Here is an 18,510-nt window from a genome sequence, read left to right as displayed (position 1 = left end):
GAAAAGACAGAGCAGTGGCTCGGCTTGGGTGCTCCCATAGCAAGCTGCTTGCTATGGGGGCACTCGGCTGGAGGGAGAATAGGAGGATCTGGGCTGCTCTGTGCAAAGCCACTGCACAGAGCACTTAAGTAGAACAGATTATTGTAAAAAAAAAAAAAAAAAAAAAAAACACACACACCACGAGACTTCAGTATCACTTTAAGTTAATATTTAAAACCCCCACTGCTGGCATATGGCATAGGGTCAGTGGCAACACAAGAGTTAAGCCAGTTAAGTCCACAGAGCTCAATTCTGCAGAGGGGACCTTCAGGCAATAGCAGATAAAAGGCAAGCACTGCTTTCATGTCATGCGCCACCAAAAACTACAATATAGGAATGTTAAATATTAAAAGAATGATGAAACAGCAGAAGTAGAACTCACCTCCTGTACAGCTTTGACTGCCCATATGTAACGATAATGAATGGAAGCTTGAAAGTAGTTAGGACAAGCACAACCTAAAAGAAAAAAAAAAAAAAAAATATATGATGATGAGAGATTATATATATATATATATATATATATATATATATATATATATATATATATATATATATATATATATATATATACACACACACACACACATATATACACACATACACACACACACAGGGATTTTTATAAGAACTTACCGTAAAATCCGTCTCTTTAGTCCATTGACAGGCGCAGCTCGTATGCTTATTCACTATTGGGTTATGCGCCATCTACAGGAGTAGACTAGGCAGTGAAAAGTTTTTACTCCACACGCCTATAGGGGGCTGTCCCTCACGACATAACCCCAGACACTGTGCTCTCATATCAGTTTCATAGCAAGCAGTGAAAAGACACAACCATCCCAAAAATATAGAGGGGCGGGTGATGCGTCTGTCAATGGACTTCAGAGAAAAGGATTTTACAGGAAAGTTCTTACAAAAATCTAGTTTTCTGTATCGTCCATTGATAGATGCAGCTCTTATGCTGCTTCACTATTGGGACGTCTCAAAGCAGTATAGGCATTAGGGATGGGAAGAACGCAACCAAAACTGTCAACGTATTTCCAAGGCTAAAAACATAGCCAACTGGGCCACAATAAGCTCAACCCGTACCAACAAGAGCTTACCCCCAAAACGAAAATTCAACCCCGTAAAGAGAAAAAAAAAAAAAAACAAAGTCTTTTAAAACCGTAGTCTGCAAAATCTTGCGGCCAAAAGGAGGCATCCGAGGATGCCAATAAATCTACGTTGATGAAAGTCATCCGCTTTACACACTTGAGTAATAGATGTCCGATAGCAAAAAGCCCAAGAGGCACTCAGCGCTCTAGTAGAAAGCGCCTACACAGGGAAAGGAGGAACTTGACCCTTCAATGAATAGGCCTGATCAACTGTCTGCCTGATCCATTTGGATATGGTCGCAGCAGACCCAGCCGAACCCCTAACGAGATCCCTCAGTGAGGACAAAGATAATCAGATGTCCTAAAAGGCTCTGTGGCTGACAGGTAAACCCTGATCACCCGAACCACATCCAGAGAATGTAAGGCAAACTCCTTTGTATGCTTAGGCTCAGGACAGAGCGAAGGTAAAACAATATCTTCGTTGAGGTGGAAAGCAGACACCACCTTAGGAAGGAGAGATTGATTAGGTCGGAGCACAACCTTATCTCTATGAACAACCAAATAAGGCGAACGACCAGAAAGCGCTGCCAACTCAGACGCTCTGCGGGCAGAAGTGATAGCCACCAGAAAGGCGACCTTCTGAGACAACAAAAAGGAAGAGATATGTCCCTAATATTTTCAAAAGGAGGCTGTTGAACAGACAAAACCAAATTCAAATCCCACGGAGGCAAAGGGGATCTCGGAGGAGCCATGAGGCACCCCTTGAATAAAGGTGCGGATCAAGGAATTAGTCGCCAATGGGCGTTGGAAGTAAATGGCTAAGGTCGACACATGTCCTTTAAATTGTGCCTAAAGCCAAACGTTGCTCAACTTCTTTCTGCAAGAAAGCCAAGACCCTCGCCACCGAAAACAAGCGAGGATGCAATTTTTGCGATTCACACCAGGCAATATACATCTTCCAAGTATGATGATAAATCTTCCTGGAAGTTGCCTTTCTAGCCCTTAACAGGGTAGGAATCACAGAATTAGAGAGACCTCTGTTTTCAACACCTGGCCTTTAACAACCATACCGTTAAAGCCAGCAACTGTAAAAGCAGGATGGAAGATTGGCCCTTGAGACAGCAGATCCTCTCTCAAGAGGCAGCCGCCAATGAGGCTCGACAACCATCTTTACCAGGTCTGTATCAAGACCAGCGAGGCCAGTCTGGGGCTACCAGAATCACCGACACCTTTTCCACCGCCAACCTGCAGAGGAACCTCAACAGCTGTATCGGAGGAAAGGCATAAATCAGCAGATATTGGCTCCAGGGCACCACCAATGCGTCTGTGGCTTTGGCCAGAGGGTCTCGAGCCCTGGCCCAAAACCTCTGTACCTTTTTGTTCAGACTTTGTGAAAACGGCTTAGACATATTCTGTCTAAGGACTGCGGATTCTTGTTCCACTTGACAAGAATCTTTTTGTAGAGGTATTGTGTGAAATTGAGCAAACGGGACCACCTCAAAAGGTCAACAGCATCAGCCCCAGAGACCTCATACATGACCGAAGGGAGGAGAGATCGGTGCCCATCAGCAACCTGATCTCGCTCTGCAATGAACTATTTCCCCGGGGAGAAAGACCCTTGCCAGATAGTCTAAAATCATACAGAGGTATAATTCAAGCGCACTGAGGGGGTCAGCGCAGACTTCTTGAAGTTGATGGTACACCCAAACTCCTGAAGGGTCTGAACCGTGATTAACAGGTCACCCAACAGGGTCGGATGAGAACTTGCTCGCAACAGGAGATCGCCCAGATATCCAAGGATCGCAATCCCCTTTTTGCGAAGCAAAGCTAGCCCCGGGGCCCAAAAACGGTGATACCACTGATGACCCTTGTAGACAGGGATGTGCAGATACGTATCTTTTATATTGATTGAGGCCAGAAAGTCCCCTTGATTTAAAAGATGCCACCACCGACCGAATGGATTCCATCCGAAACTTCTGCACATTCACAAAGCGATGCAGTAATTTGTGGTCCAGAATTGGATGCACCTTGCCCTCCTTACTGGGCACTTAACAGGTTTGAATAAAAACCTCGAAAAAAAAAAAAAAAAAAAAAACTCAAAACCTTTCCTGCTGAGGAATCGGCACAATCACTCCCTGTGCAAGGAGATCTGCAATCGATCCGGAGACAGACAGAGATTTGATGGAAACAAACAATCTGACTGCTGGACGAGACCGAATTCGATCTTGTACCCTGAACTAATTAGTTTGAATCCATTTGTCCTGAATCAGATGTCCAGGGTTCCTGAAAGTAACGCAGACGCCCCCCCCCCCCCAGCCCAGAATCGTGAGAGGGCGCCCCTTCTTGCAGAAGAGGATTTGTCCAACGAACCGGACTGGCTAGTCTTGGGCTTACCCGACCAAGCCTTCTCGTTTCTCTTTCAGAGGCTCTGAATGGTTTACCTTTTTCTTGCACCCTTCAGGCACGAAAAAACTGCCTGTGAGCCGTGAAAGGAGGGTCCCCTCTTACAGCGAGGTGCCTTGGCTATTGAGGATTGGGGAAGCAGAGTACTCTTACTTCCCGTTAGGCCCTTGATTAACATCCAAGGAGCCCCCAAACAGGCGTTCACCCAAAAATGGGAGATCAGTTAAGGCCTTCTTAGAAGCCTGGTCTGCCGACCAGCTCTGCAGCCACACCATGCAGCGTATGGCAATCCCCACTGCTGACACTCTGGCAACCAGAGGAGACGCGTCCAGGGCCACAGCACACAGGTACACCATGGCCTGGGCCATCTGGTCCGTGAGCTCAATCAGAGTCGGGGGAACTGTCTCAGTGTTCAAGTTACCCCTAAGCACTTTAACCCATTCTGTTAACGTCTGAGAAACCAGGACGGACACGAATACAGGTTTAAGTATCAAGCCTGCCAGCAAATGTGGGTGGCGGGAAAGGGATTCCACCCATCTGTCCACCGGGTCAGTAAACACCGGGGAGTCTTTCACAGGTATCACAGTAGATTTGTTCAACATGGAAACAGGGTGATCCACCTTAGGCGACATGGTCCAGCAATTTGAGACTGGGTCAGCAAAGGGATAACGTGGTTTAAAGCGCTTTGTCCTGACTGTGTGGGCTCATCATCCATTTTCAAGGATTCCCTTACTGAACTAAATCAGTGCTTCCACCCTAGCGCGTTCCTGCGCTGCCGCCGAGGAGGAAATATCCTCCTGACCATCTGACTGCGAGGCCAGGGATCCCTCAGGATGGGATTTTCCTTGGCGACCATATCAGGCTCTGAATGGGAGGACTAAGAAGGCAGTGGCCGTTTCTGGGTAGCGACTGGTTTCATCACAAAGTCCACCTTTGACGCCAGATTTCTGAGGGGGAATTTTCCCCTTGGGACTCCATTTTGCAAGTTTCAGAAAAAAGAGTGCATCGCCCCTTTAAATTGCGATCGGGGTCCGCACCGCTATACCGCGCTGCATCCGGAGTCCCCCTTAAAGGCTGGCAGGAGCAAAGTGTGCCTGAGAAATGCCCAAAGGAAGAAAACCCCTTACTTTACCACCACTGAGAAGTAGCTGCTCTGTAGTGTAATCTCCGGCATGGAAAACGTCTGACAGGAAGTGACATATCACAAGAGGCCGTAGACTGCCTGTATAGCCTCGGGCTACATAAAAATGGTGCCCATAGTAAAGTATAGGGACAATGGCCGCTGTACCTTCACACAGAGAGCCGATGCTTACACTTACAATAGCAGCCGAAAATGCTGCCATGCGTTCAGGACCCAGACATGAGGCCACCGCAGGGATCCACCTAAAGGGACCCCCTTAGGACAAGGCAACATCAAACCCCCCCCCCCCAGGCGTCAGACGCCGACAATAGCGCCCCCAAGCGGGAGCAGGGCCTGTCCTGAAAGGCATGGGGGAGAACACAGCCCTGTTATCCCCAGGAGTGGGCCCACATCTCCCCCTCAGAGGTCTGCCAGGGACACAGGGGGCTCAGTATCACTCACCATACTATGGACCGTGTGGGCTCCGCTCCGAACAGCGCACCTCCCACCCTGAGTGGGGGTGCTGCCAGCCAAAAGTAGTACGCTGCGACTCAAGGCGTTTCAGGTTGATGCGTCCCGGCGAGGCATCCGCTCGCAGGCTCGTCCCCATCCACCGGGGTTCCGTCGTGGTGAGGCCTGGGTGGACCATAACCTGCTCATGCTCGTTGGCCAGGCAGGGAGACCGTAAGGATCTAGATTATCCAGTGTGATACCGCAGCTGGCTGTCGCTTGTAGTTCACCAGGAGGATCCCCCTGACACTAGCTAGCAATAGTGAGTGCAGAAAAATAAAACATAAAACAAACATTCTTAAAAGAATAAAAAAAAAAACTGAGACCGAAGTCCCAGCAGGAAACCTAGGTCCTACTCCTTCACTAGGCAGCAAGAACCGATATGAGAGCACAATGTGTCTGGGGTTATGTCGTGAGGGACAGACCCTATAGGCGAGTCCTTTTCACTGCCTAGTCTATTCCTGTAGATGGCGCATAACCCAATAGTGAAGAAGCATAAGAGCTGCGTCTGCCAATGGACGATTAGGGATCGACCGATTATCGGCATAACCGATATTGACTTTTGCTGATATATCTGTATCGGCCCCCGGAACTGGTCGATATTCACATATGTACAAATTAAAGATATAAGCAATTCCACATTAGCAAGGTGTAATGTACATCAGCGCAACTAAATAAAGTATTGAAGTATCAAAAAATATTGTGGCTGCAATATCAAAGTGATGAATCACTACACAAAATCAATAAATATATAAAGTGATATCGCGCTACAATAAAGTGCTAATAACAAAAAATTGCTGTTCTATTCAAACAGCAAAAAATGCTGTGCAGTGCAAAGGTGCAATAATTGAAAGGGTTGAAGAAATTACTGAATATATCAACAAAATCAACATAAAAAACATGTGTGTCCATAGGACTCCTTAGCATGAACACTAAAATGACATGTCCAAATCAGCTTGATCGGTTTAGAATTAGATCAAATTAAGGAGCATTACCCTGGGCTAGATCCAGTCATCCATCCCCGATGCATTGCCTCACAATAAAATTGAATACACTAAATACAATCCAATACAATAGATACCATTAATAACCAGTTAAATGACAATAAAAAAGTCAATTACAAAAAATAAAAATTAAAATAAAAATGATTTATTTTTTGTAATTGACTATTTTATTGTGTCATTTAACTGGTTATTAATGGTATCTATGGTATTGGATTGTATTTATTTTTATTGTGAGGCAATGCATCGGGGATGGATCTAGCCCTGGGGTAATGTTCCTTAATTTGATCTGATTCTAAACCGATTAATATTGGTATAATATTCTATTATTCGATCACGGCGATAGCTGAAATTGGTCGATTGGGGACACAGCCGAGTGGGCGTGTCAATTAGAAGAAATTAGCTATTTAGATCCTTACGTCTGTATTGTCCACACCCCTACTGAGGAAGTCACATGCCCATCAGCACCTGACGATACGAGTCTAGGGGGCGGAGACACCACGGGCGAGATCCAGCTACAGGACACAACTTCTCCTGAGTCTCCTAAACCGATCCATTGCCTTCCCAGCCCTCACAGCTTATGTGCCTACAAATGTGAGTTTTAATATTTGGATTATTTATTAAATACCTTATATACAGAGAGCACTAGATTTGTATTCCATGTATTCCCATTTTATGACTGAGACAGGGGAAATACAGTGAGAACAGAGCCACCCTAATTATCTGTGCAGCAACCAGGGAGCACTCAGGACCTAATGAGAGTATCGAGTCTACCCATTTGTCTGGGGATACTATAAAGCTGTTTTTGACCTATTGGTGAAACACTGGTCAAATTATAAAAAGGTGAGAGGCCATCCATCACTGGTGGTGGGATTGTGAGCACCTGAATGGGCAGCTGCACTTATTTTGGCACTTTAGAGACTGTTTATTCACTTGAAATCACTTTAATGGACTAGCACCTTGCACTTTGATTTATCTTTTTAATTGATGCGATTAAGCTGATTTGGACATGTTATTTTAGTGTTCATGCTAAGCAGTCATATGGACACATATGTTTTTATGTTGATTGATTTGTTGATATATTCAGTATTCTTCAACCCTTTTAATTTTTGCACCTTTGTTCGAATGGAACAGCAATTTTTAATTCCACATTAGCAGATATGCTGGAAGAGCGGTATCTCTCACCCACTTGCTGTTAAGTGATACCGCTCCGTTCAGCATCCACTCAATACTGCTCAGTCTCTCACCCGCTCCATCTCTTACCTACTTGCCGTAGGTGACACTCTGGTGATACCGCTCCATCCGGCACACGATCTCAGAGGTCCTGCCCGGCGTGACCACTGAGATTGTTTGCCAGACGGAGCGGTATCACCCGGGTGTCACTTACGGCAAGTGGGTGAGAGACGGAGTGGTATCAGGTGGGTGGGTGAGAGATGGAGCGGGTGATAGACAGAGAAGTATTGAGTGGATGCCAAACGGAGTGGTATCACCCGGGTATCACTTACGGTAAGTGGGTGAGATAACGATCTGCCAGCAGATCTGCTAATGTAGAATTGCTTATATATTTTTAATTTGTACATACAGTGGAGATCGAAAGTTTGGGGCAAGGTCAGATGAGTCTGGGCATTTAAAACCTTTGAGATTGACATCACCTGGTCTTCCCAGACGATGATTGATAACAAACCATGACACTGGCAGGTCTCAGCCTTGCAAAGGGAGCAGTGCATGCTATAAATTCAGCAGGGTGCCCAAACTTTCGCAGATGCCATTTTTTAGTTTTCTGTAATTTTGAAAGTGTAAATGATGGAAATAAAATCTAACTTTTGTTGACATATAAGAAGGTCTAATCTGTAATTTGATGCCTTTTGGAGATTTTTCCATCTTTCCTTGGCTTCTTCTTTATGTACATTAATACAAACTTTTACCCGGGGTGCCCAAACTTTCGATCTCCACTGTATGTGAGTGGCATTTTTAAACACATTTGTAAACGGAATTATGCTATGTGACATGTCACCCTTACATGAGCATCACCACCTAATGGTTGGAGGAGGAGAAGACTAGTGTAGGACCCTGACATAGGATGAACAAAATATCAGCCCATACCGATATGTGATGGCCAAAATATTGGTATTGGCAACAACAAACGAGCAACAAAAAACGATCCTCTCAATATATATGGGCAGCACAGTGGCGTAGTATGGGCGGCACAGTGGTGTAGTGGTTAGCACTTTCACCTAGCAGCAAGAGGTTCGCTGGTTCGAATCCCAACCATGACACTACCTGCCTGGAGTTTGCATGTTCTTCCTGTGCCTGCGTGGGTTTCCTCCGGGTACTCCGGGTTCCTCCCACACTCCAAAGACATGCTGGTAGGTTAATTGGATCCTGTATAAAAAAAAAAAATTAGCCCTACTGTGTATGTATGCGAGTTAGGGACCTTAGATTGTAAGCTCCTTGAGGGCAGGGACTGATGTGAATGTACAATGTATATGTAAAGCGCTGCGTAAATTGACAGCGCTATATTAGGTACCTGGAAAAAAAAAAAAAAAAAAAAGAAATTATATATATATATATATATATATATATATATATATATATATATATATATACATATACATATATATATATATATATATATATATATATATTATATATATACACACACACACACATACATATACACAGTGGGTACGGAAAGTATTCAGACCCCCTTACATTTTTCACTCTTGGTTATATTGCAGCCATTTTCTAAAATCATTTAAGTTCATTCTTCTTCCTCATGAATGTACACATAGCACCCCATACTGACAGAAAAACACAGAATTGTTGACATGGTTGCAGATTTATTAAAAAAGAAAAACTGAAATATCACATGGTCCTAAGTATTCAGACCCTTTGCTCATTATTTAGTAGAAGCCCCCTTTTGAGCTAATACAGCCAGGAGTCTTTTTGGGAAAGATGCAACAAGTCTTTCACACCTGGATTTGGGGATCCTCTGCCATTCCTCCTTGCAGATCCTCTCCAGTTCTGTCAGGTTGGATGGTAAACATTGGTGGACAGCCATTTTTAGGTCTCTCCAGAGATGCTCAATTGGGTTTAAGTCAGGGCTCTGGCTGGGCCATTCAAGAACAGTCGCGGAGTTGTTGTGAAGCCACTCCATTATTTTAGCTGTGTGCTTAGGGTCATTGTCTTGTTGGAAGGTAAACCTTCGGCCCAGTCTGAGGTCCAGAGGACTCTGGAGAAGGTTTTTGTCCAGGATATCCCTGTACTTGGCCGCATTCATCTTTCCCTCGATTGCAACCAGTCGTCCTGTCCCTGCAGCTGAAAAACACCCCCACAGCATGATGCTGCCACCACCATGCTTCACTGTTGGGACTGTATTGGACAGGTGATGAGCAGTGCCTGGTTTTCTCCACACATACCGCTTAGAATTAAGGCCAAAAAGTTCTATTTTGGTCTCATCAGACCAGAGAATCTTATATTTCTCACCATCTTGGAGTCCTTCAGGTGTTTTTTAGCAAACTCCATGCGGGCTTTCATGTGTCTTACACTGAGGAGAGGCTTCCGTCGGGCCACTCTGCCATAAAGCCCCGACTGGTGGAGGGCTGCAGTGATGGTTGACTTTCTACAACTTTCTCCTATCTCCTGACTGCATCTCTGGAGCTCAGCCACAGTGATCTTTGGGTTCTTCTTTACCTCTCTCACCAAGGCTCTTCTCCCCCGATAGCTCAGTTTGGCCAGACGGCCAGCTCTAGGAAGGGTTCTGGTCATCCCAAACGTCTTCCATTTGAGGATTATGGAGGCCACTGTGCTCTTAGGAACCTTAAGTGCAGCAGAAATCTTTTTGTAACCTTGGCCAGATCTGTGCCTTGCCACAATTCTGTCTGAGCTCTTCAGGCAGTTCCTTTGACCTCATGATTCTCATTTGCTCTGACATGCATTGTGATCTGGAAGGTCTTATATAGACAGGTGTGTGGCTTTCCTAATCAAGTCCAAACAGTATAATCAAACACAGCTGGACTCAAATGAAGGTGTAGAACCATCTCAAGGATGATCAGAAGAAATGGAAAGCACCTGAGTTAAATATACGAGTGTCACAGCAAAGGGTCTGAATACTTAGGATTATGTGATATTTCAGTTTTTCTTTTTTAATAAATCTGCAACAATGTCAACAATTCTGTGTTTTTCTGTCAATATGGGGTGCTATGTGTACATTTATGAGGAAGAAGAATGAACTTAAATGATTTTAGCAAATGGCTGCAATATAACAAAGAGTGAAATTTAAGGGGGTCTGAATACTTTCTGTACCGTATGCATAATATATATATATATATATATATATATATATATATATATATATATATATATATATATATATATATACACACACACATACACACATACATACATACACACATACACATATATACACACACATACATATATACACACATACACACACAGTGCCTTGCAAAAGTATTCGGCCCCCTTGAACTTTGTGACCTTTTGCCACATTTCAGGCTTCAAACAAAGATATAAAACTGTAATTTTTTGTGAATAATCAACAACAAGTGGGACACAATCATGAAGTGGAACGAAATTTATTGGATATTTCAAACTTTAACAAATAAAAAACTGAAAAATTGGGCGTGCAAAATTATTCAGCCCCCTTAAGTTAATACTTTGTAGCGCCACCTTTTGCTGCGATTACAGTCGCTTGGGGTATGTCTCTATCAGTTTTGCACATCGAGAGACTGAAATTTTTGCCCATTCCTCCTTGCAAAACAGCTCGAGCTCAGTGAGGCTGGATGGAGAGCGTTTGAACAGCAGTTCAGTTCTTTTCACAGATTCTCGATTGGATTCAGGTCTGGACTTTGGCTTGGCCATTCTAACACCTGGATATGTTTATTTGTGAACCATTCCATTGTAGATTTTGCTTTATGTTTTGGATCATTGTCTTGTTGGAAAACAAATCTCTGTCCCAGTCTCAGGTCTTTTGCAGACTCCATCAGGTTTTCTTCCAGAATGGTCCTGTATTTGGCTCCATCCATCTTCCCATCAATTTTAACCATCTTCCCTGTACCTGCTTTAGAAAAGAAGGCCCAAAACATGATGCTGCCACCACCATGTTTGACAGTGGGGATGGTGTGTTCAGGGTTATGAGCTGTGTTGCTTTTACGCCAAACATAACGTTTTGCATTGTTGCCAAAAAGTTCAATTTTGGTTTCATCTGACCAGAGCACCTTCTTCCACATGTTTGGTGTATCTCCCAGGTGGCTTGTGGCAAACTTTAAACGTCACTTTTTATGGATATCTTTAAGAAATGACTTTCTTCTTGCCACTCTTCCATAAAGGCCAGATTTGTGCAGTATACGACTGATTGTTGTCCTATGGACACAGTCTCCCACCTCAGCTGTAGATCTCTGCAGTTCATCCAGAGTGATCATGGGCCTCTTGGCTGCATCTCTGATCAGTCTTCTCCTTGTATGAGCTGAAAGTTTAGATGGACGGCCAGGTCTTCGTAGATTTGCAGTGGTCGGATACTCCTTCCATTTCAATATTATCGCTTGCACAGTGCTCCTTGGGATGTTTAAAGCTTGGGAAATCTTTTTGTATCCAAATCCAGCTTTAAACTTCTCCAACAATATCTCGGACCTGCCTGGTGTGTTCCTTGTTCTTCATGATGCTCTCTACGCTTTAAACAGACCTCTGAGACTATCACAGTGCAGGTGCATTTATACGGAGACTTGATTACACACAGGTGGATTCTATTTATCATCATTAGTCATTTAGGTCAACATTGGATCATTCAGAGATCCTTACTCAACTTCTGGAGAGAGTTTGCTGCACTGAAAGTAAAAGGGGCTGAATCATTTTGCACGCCCAATTTTTCACTTTATTTGTTAACAAAGTTTGAAATATCCAATAAATTTCATTCCACTTGATGATTGTGTCCCACTTGTTGTTGATTCTTCACAAAAAATACAGTTTTATATCTTTATGTTTGAAGCCTGAAATGTGGCAAAAGGTCACAAAGTTCAAGGGGGCTGAACACTTCGCAAGGCACTGTGTGTGTGTGTGTATATATATATATATACATACATACATACATACATATACATACATATATATATATATATATATATATATATATATATATATATATATATATATATATATATATATATATATATATATATATACACACACACATACAAAAAAAAAAATTTAAATCACTTTTTTTCATCATTTTAGGTCAATATGTATTGTGCTACATATTTTTTGTTAAAAAAAAAAAACCCAATAAGTGTACATTGATTGGTTTGCGCAAAGGTTATCAGGTCTACAAACTAGGGGAAAGATGTAAATTTTTATTTATTTTTTTACTAGTAATGGCGGCGATCAGCGAGGGGGGGAGACCAGTAACATTACTACAGTAATCAGTGCAAAAAAAAAAATGCGCTGTTACTGTACTGACACTGGCAGGGAATGGGGTTAACACCAGGGGCAGGGAAAGGTTAAATGTGTCTCTAGGGGGTTCTCCAACAGTGTGGGGGATGGACTTGCTGGATGAACACAAAGACCTGTGTTCCTAAATAGGAGGAACTGTCCCGTGAAACAACGTACAGGTACGTGGTTTAGCAGGGCAGAGCTGACCTGCCGCAGTACAAGTACGGCGGCTGGTCGGCAAGTGGTTAATACAAACATCAATGGAAAGAACAATGCATTTGGCTTAAATTAGTGTAGATAAAACATCTTATATAAAACTGTAGCAGCTTTTTCGGCTAGAGAGGGCATTGAGTCACACAATGGATGTTTTATTTGTACACCAAATAAAAAAGGTGTTTCAACTCACTATTTGGCCTGGTACTCCTTTAGACAGTGGACCACAGGATGCAGGCAAGAAATTTACACGATTCCCCCATCAACACAGAGTGCTGACAGGGAAATGCCTCTCGTCAAACCATTGTATTATCTCAGGGGGGATGTAAGGAAAGCTGTCCCTGCCAGGGGAAGACCGCGATTGTTGTTAGAAGTTCTAGCAGCTGCTAGCGATAATCGCAAGTAAATCTGGCAGGCTGCTTGTATCCAATATGATCAATCAACTATGATCAATCAAATATGATCATTCTTGACACGAATCTTGGCAGTTTCCTGTTGAGATGCAAACAGTCTATGGCCGGCCTTATGTATGCAAGCAACCTTCAGCTTCATCGAACAGTAGTCCAGTTTCATGCAAATTGCCACACCAGTGAGCTCTCCGCATGAGGAGGTTCCCTTCACCGATTTGTATAAATACATTTTGAAATTGCATCAAATTGTATTCCTTTGGTATCCATTTTTAAAGCCTATCTTCATACTTTTACTAAATACCAGAAAAAGTGTGCCCGTTCTAAAATGGGTTAAGTTGAAGAGATTACAAACCAAAGTTGAAGTGCTGGCAGGTAGTTCGTGCAAGAGAGGAGTGTGGGTGATAGACAGAGCAGTATTGAGTGGATGCCAAACGGAGTGAGGCCTGGGAGAAAGGGAAAGGAAAGACAGGTTCTGGTGGTAGGGGACTCAAATCATTAGAAGGACAGACAGTGCAATCTGTCGCAAAGACCGTGAGCGCCGAACAGTCCGTTTACCGGGCGCTCGGGTTCGGCGGATCGGGTGGACAGATTACTGGGTGGGGCTGGGGAAGACCCAGCTGTCATGGTAGACGTGGGTACCAATGACATAGGCAGAGGAAGATGGAGAGTCCTAAATGATTTCAGGGACTTAGGAGCTAAGTTGAGGACTAGGACCTCCAAGGTAGTATTTTCAGAAATACTACCTGTACCTCGAGCCACACCAGAGAGGCAGCTGGAGATTAGGGAAGTTAACAAGTGGCTGAGGAGCTAGTGTAGTAAGGAGGGTTTCGGGTTCCTGGAGAACTGGGCCGACTTCTCAGTCGGCCACCGGCTCTTTGGTAGGGACGGATTTCACCTAAATGGGGAGGGTGCAGCCGTACTGGGTGAGAAGATGGCCATAAAGTTAGAGGGGCTTTTAAACTAGGTGATTGGGGGGGGGGGGGGGGGGAGGGTACAGATGTAGAATTACATAGTGAGGTTGAAAAAAGACATAAGTCCATCCAGTTCAACCTGTGTGTGTGTGTTTGCTTTTAACCGTACATTGTATACCCCTGTATGTTGTGGTCTTTAAGGTGTCCATCCAATAGTTTTTTGAAACTATCAATGCTCCCCGCTGATACGACTGCTTGTGGAAGAGAATTCCACATCCTTACCGCTCTTACAATGAAGAACCCCTTACGCACTTTAAGGTTAAACCGCCTTTCCTCAAGTTTTAGTGAGTGGCCACGTGTCTTATTGTATCTCCTTTCTCTGAATAGTTTGTTCCTTATGCTAGGGTCGCCAGTACAGTATTTGTACATTGATATCATATCCCCCCCTCAATCGTCTCTTCTCCAGAGAGAATAGGTTCAGTGCTTGTAGTCTTTCCTCATAGCTGATGTCCTCCATTCCCCTAATTATTTTTGTTGCCCTTCTCTGGACTTTCTCCAGTTCCAGCACATCCTTCCTGAGGACCGGTGCCCAGAACTGGACAGCATACTCCAGATGTGGCCGGACCAGAGTCTTGTAGAGTGGAAGAATAATCTCTTTATTTCTGGAGTGAATCCCCTTTTTTATATAACCCAGTATTCTGTTGGCTTTGCTTGCGGCAGCTTGGCATTGCATGTCACTGCCAAGCCTGTTGTCTACCAGTACCCCCAAGTCCTTTTCCATCCTAGACTCACCCAGAGGTTCCCACCCTAGTGAGTAGCTTGCTTTCTGGTTTCTGGCCCCCAAGTGCATTACTTTACATTTTTCTACATTAAACCTCATCTGCCATGTAGTTGCCCACCCCGTTATTTTGTTCAGGTCTGCTTGCAAGATTACCACATCCTGCATAGAAGATATTGGCATGCCTAATTTAGTATCATCTGCAAATACTGAGATTGTACTAGATATCCCCTCCTCTAGATCATTTATGAATAAATTAAACAGGATTGGTCCCAGGACAGAACCCTGGGGGACCCCACTTTCCACACCCACCCAATCCGAGTACTCCCCATTAATCACCACCCTCTGTACTCTCCCCTGGAGCCAGTTCTCTATCCAGGTACTCACCTTATGGTCCATACCTACCTTCCTTAGTTTGTACAGTAAGCGTTTGTGGGGAACGGTGTCAAAGGCCTTTGCAAAGTCCAGATACACCACATCCACCGGCTTACCTTTATCTAGGTGGCAGCTCACTTCATCGTAGAAGGTTAATAGATTGGTTTGGCACGAACGATTTTTCATGAATCCATGCGGATTACTACTTATAATACAGTTTTCATTACTAAAGTCTTGTATGTGGTCCCTTATCATCCCCTCCAAAATTTTGCAGACTACTTAATTAGCCAATGGAAAGCAAGATTCAGAGGGCACAAATGGGGACATAAGTGGTAGGATGTTCAGAGCTCCTAAACCCAGGGTGGGTATGGGGAAAAATCTCAAGAGCAGCCTAAAAACAAATGATCAAATGAGGATATATGTAACCGGTCAAAATTAAGTGGTTTATATACCAATGCCAGAAGCCTGGCCAACAAGATGGGAGAGCTGGAGCTGCTGATGTTTGAGGAGGACTTAGATTTTGTGGGGATAACAGAGACTTGGTTCGACAGATCGCATGACTGGATGGCGACCATTCAGGGGTATTCCCTTTATCGCAGAGATAGAGTAGGTAAAAAAAGGGGGGAGGGGTATGTCTGTATATTAAGAATAGTGTGCAGGTAAATATGAGGGATGATTTTAATAATGGAGCTACGGACAAGGTAGAATCCCTATGGGTAGAACTTCAAAGGGAAGGCACTGTGGAGAAGGTAATATTGGGCGTATGCTATAGGCCCCCCAACCAGAGGGAGGAGGGGGAGGCGGACCTCCTTTTCCCATCCTTGCTGCTAATCCTATCTGTAAATGTCATTATAATGGGGGACTTTATCCAGATTTAGACTGGGCAGAAGGAACCGCGCATTCAGCCAAGGCTCGGCAGTTCCTAAATGTTTTGCAGGACAATTTCATGGGTCAGATGGTGAATGCACCAACAAGAAACAATGCGGTACTTGACCTACTGATTACCAACAATACAGACCTGCTCACGGATATAGAAATACGGGGCAACTTAGGAAAAACAGTGACCATAGGTCAATTAGTTTCAGTATTAATCATAGTGATAGGAAACATAAGGTTAATATAAGAACACTGAATTTCAAAAGAGCCAAATTTCCCAAAACTGTGCTCTCTGCTAGAAAATATCAAATGGGATAGAACCCTGGGAACAAAGAACACGGAGGGAAAATGGGAGTGCTTCAAGAGCATACTTAAGGGATTGGCCAGTGCATTCCAAAGGGAAATTAAAAAAAAAAAAAAAAAAAAGAGCAAAACTAAACCCTGGGTGGCTAAACTCCAACATAAAAATGCATATTAATACTAAAGAAAGGGCCTTCAAAAAAATACAAGGCTGAGGGGTCATTGGCAGCATTCAAGCATTACAAAGAGTGTAATAAGAAATGTAAAGACGAAATCAAGGCGGCTAAAATAGAACACGAGAGACATATAGCGGAAGAGAGTAAAAAGAACCCCAAGAAATTCTTTAAGTATATAAACAGTAAGAAAGCGAGGCCAGAACACATTGGCCCCATAAGAGATGACAAAGGAGATTTGGCCACAGAGGACAGGGAAAAGGCGGTAGTGTTAAATAATTTCTTCTCTTCAGTCTTCACAAAAGAATTGGGGGGCTACACTAACCCAGCTTGTAAGGCCAAACTAAATAACACACCTCAGGAAGTTCCGCCATGGCTAATAGAAGATAGACTTAGAACAAAACTAGAGAAACTTAACATAAATAAATCACCGGGATCGGATGGCTTGCACCCGAGGGTTCTTAAAGAGCTCAGCCAGGTGATTGCCAGACCATTATTCTTGATCTTTAAGGATAGTTTACAGACAGGCATAGTGCCAGCTGATTGGAAAAAAGCCAACGTGGTACCAATATTTAAAAAAGGGCAGAGATATATCCCGGGTATCTATAGGCCAGTCAGCCTAACATCAGTAGTCTGCAAGATTTTGGAGGGGATGTTAAGGGACCACATACAAGACTTTAGTAATGAAAATGGTATTAGTAGTAATCACAAGTGGATTCATGTGAAATCGTTCTTGCCAAACCAACCTATTAACCTTCTATGATGAAGTGAGCTGCCACCTAGATAAAGGTAAGCCTGTGGATGTGGTATATCTGGACTTTGCAAAGGCCTTTGACACCGTTCCCCACAAACGCTTACTGTTCAAACTAAGGAAGGTAGGTATGGACCATAAGGTGAGTACCTGGATAGAGAACTGGCTCCAGGGGAGAGTGCAAAGGGTGGCGATTAATGGGGAGTACTCTGATTGGACGGGTGTGGAAAGTGGGGACCCCCAGGGTTCTGTCCTGGGGCCAATCCTGTTTAATTTATTCATAAATGATTTAGAGGAGGGGATATATAGTACAATCACAGTATTTGCAGATGATACTAAACTAAGCATGCCAATATCTTCTATGCAGGATATGGAAACCTTACAAGCGGACCTGAACAAAATAATGGGGTGGGCAACTACATGGCAGATGAGGTTTAATGTTGAAAAATGTAAAGTAATGCACTTGGGCAACAAAAACCAGAAAGCAAGCTATTCACTAGGGGGGGGGAACCTCTAGGGGAGTCTAGGATGGAAAAGGACCTGGGGGTACTGGTAGACAACAGGTTTGGCAGTGGCATGCAATGCGAAGCCGCTGCAAGCAAAGCCAACAAAATACTGGGATGTATAAAAAAGGTGATCCACTCCAGAAATAAAGAGATTATTCTCCCTCTCTACAAGACTCTGGTCCGGCCACATTTGGAGTATGCTGTCCAGTTCTGGGCACCGGTCCTCAGGAAGGATGTGCTGGAACTGGAGAGAGTCCAGAGAAGGGCAACAAAAATAATTAGGGGAATGGAGGACATCAACTATGAGGAAAGACTAAAAGCACTGAACTTATTCTCTCTGGAGAAGAGACGATTGAGGGGGGATATGATATCAATGTACAAATACTGTACTGGCATAAGGAACAAACTATTCAGAGAAAGGGAATACAATAAGACGTGGCCACTCACTAAAACTAGAGGAAAGGCGGTTTAACCTTAAAATACGTAGGGGGTTCTTCACTGTAAGAGCAGTAAGGATGTGGAATTCTCTTCTACAAGCAGTCGTATCAGCAGGGAGCATCGATCGTTTCAAAAAACGATTAGATGGGCACCTTAAAGACCACAACA

At 43.7% G+C, this 18,510-nt stretch overlaps 1 protein-coding gene across 1 annotated transcript in view; it reads right to left on the bottom strand.

The window, feature by feature from the left end:
• SORT1 (sortilin 1) overlaps positions 1–18,510 on the bottom strand; it is a 252,133-nt gene that overhangs the window by 189,697 nt on the left and 43,926 nt on the right. Inside the window, exon 3 of the mRNA XM_082244645.1 lies at positions 422–495. Within this exon, the coding sequence (XP_082100771.1) occupies positions 422–495 (74 nt within the window). The remainder of the gene's footprint in view (positions 1–421; positions 496–18,510) is intronic.

The sequence above is a fragment of the Pelophylax lessonae genome, assembly GCF_965119305.1.
Source record: "Pelophylax lessonae genome assembly, chromosome: 2".
NCBI classification, from domain to species: Eukaryota; Metazoa; Chordata; class Amphibia; order Anura; family Ranidae; genus Pelophylax; species Pelophylax lessonae.
Note: the sequence above shows the minus strand (reverse complement) of the source record. Positions and strands in the feature narration are given on the sequence as shown.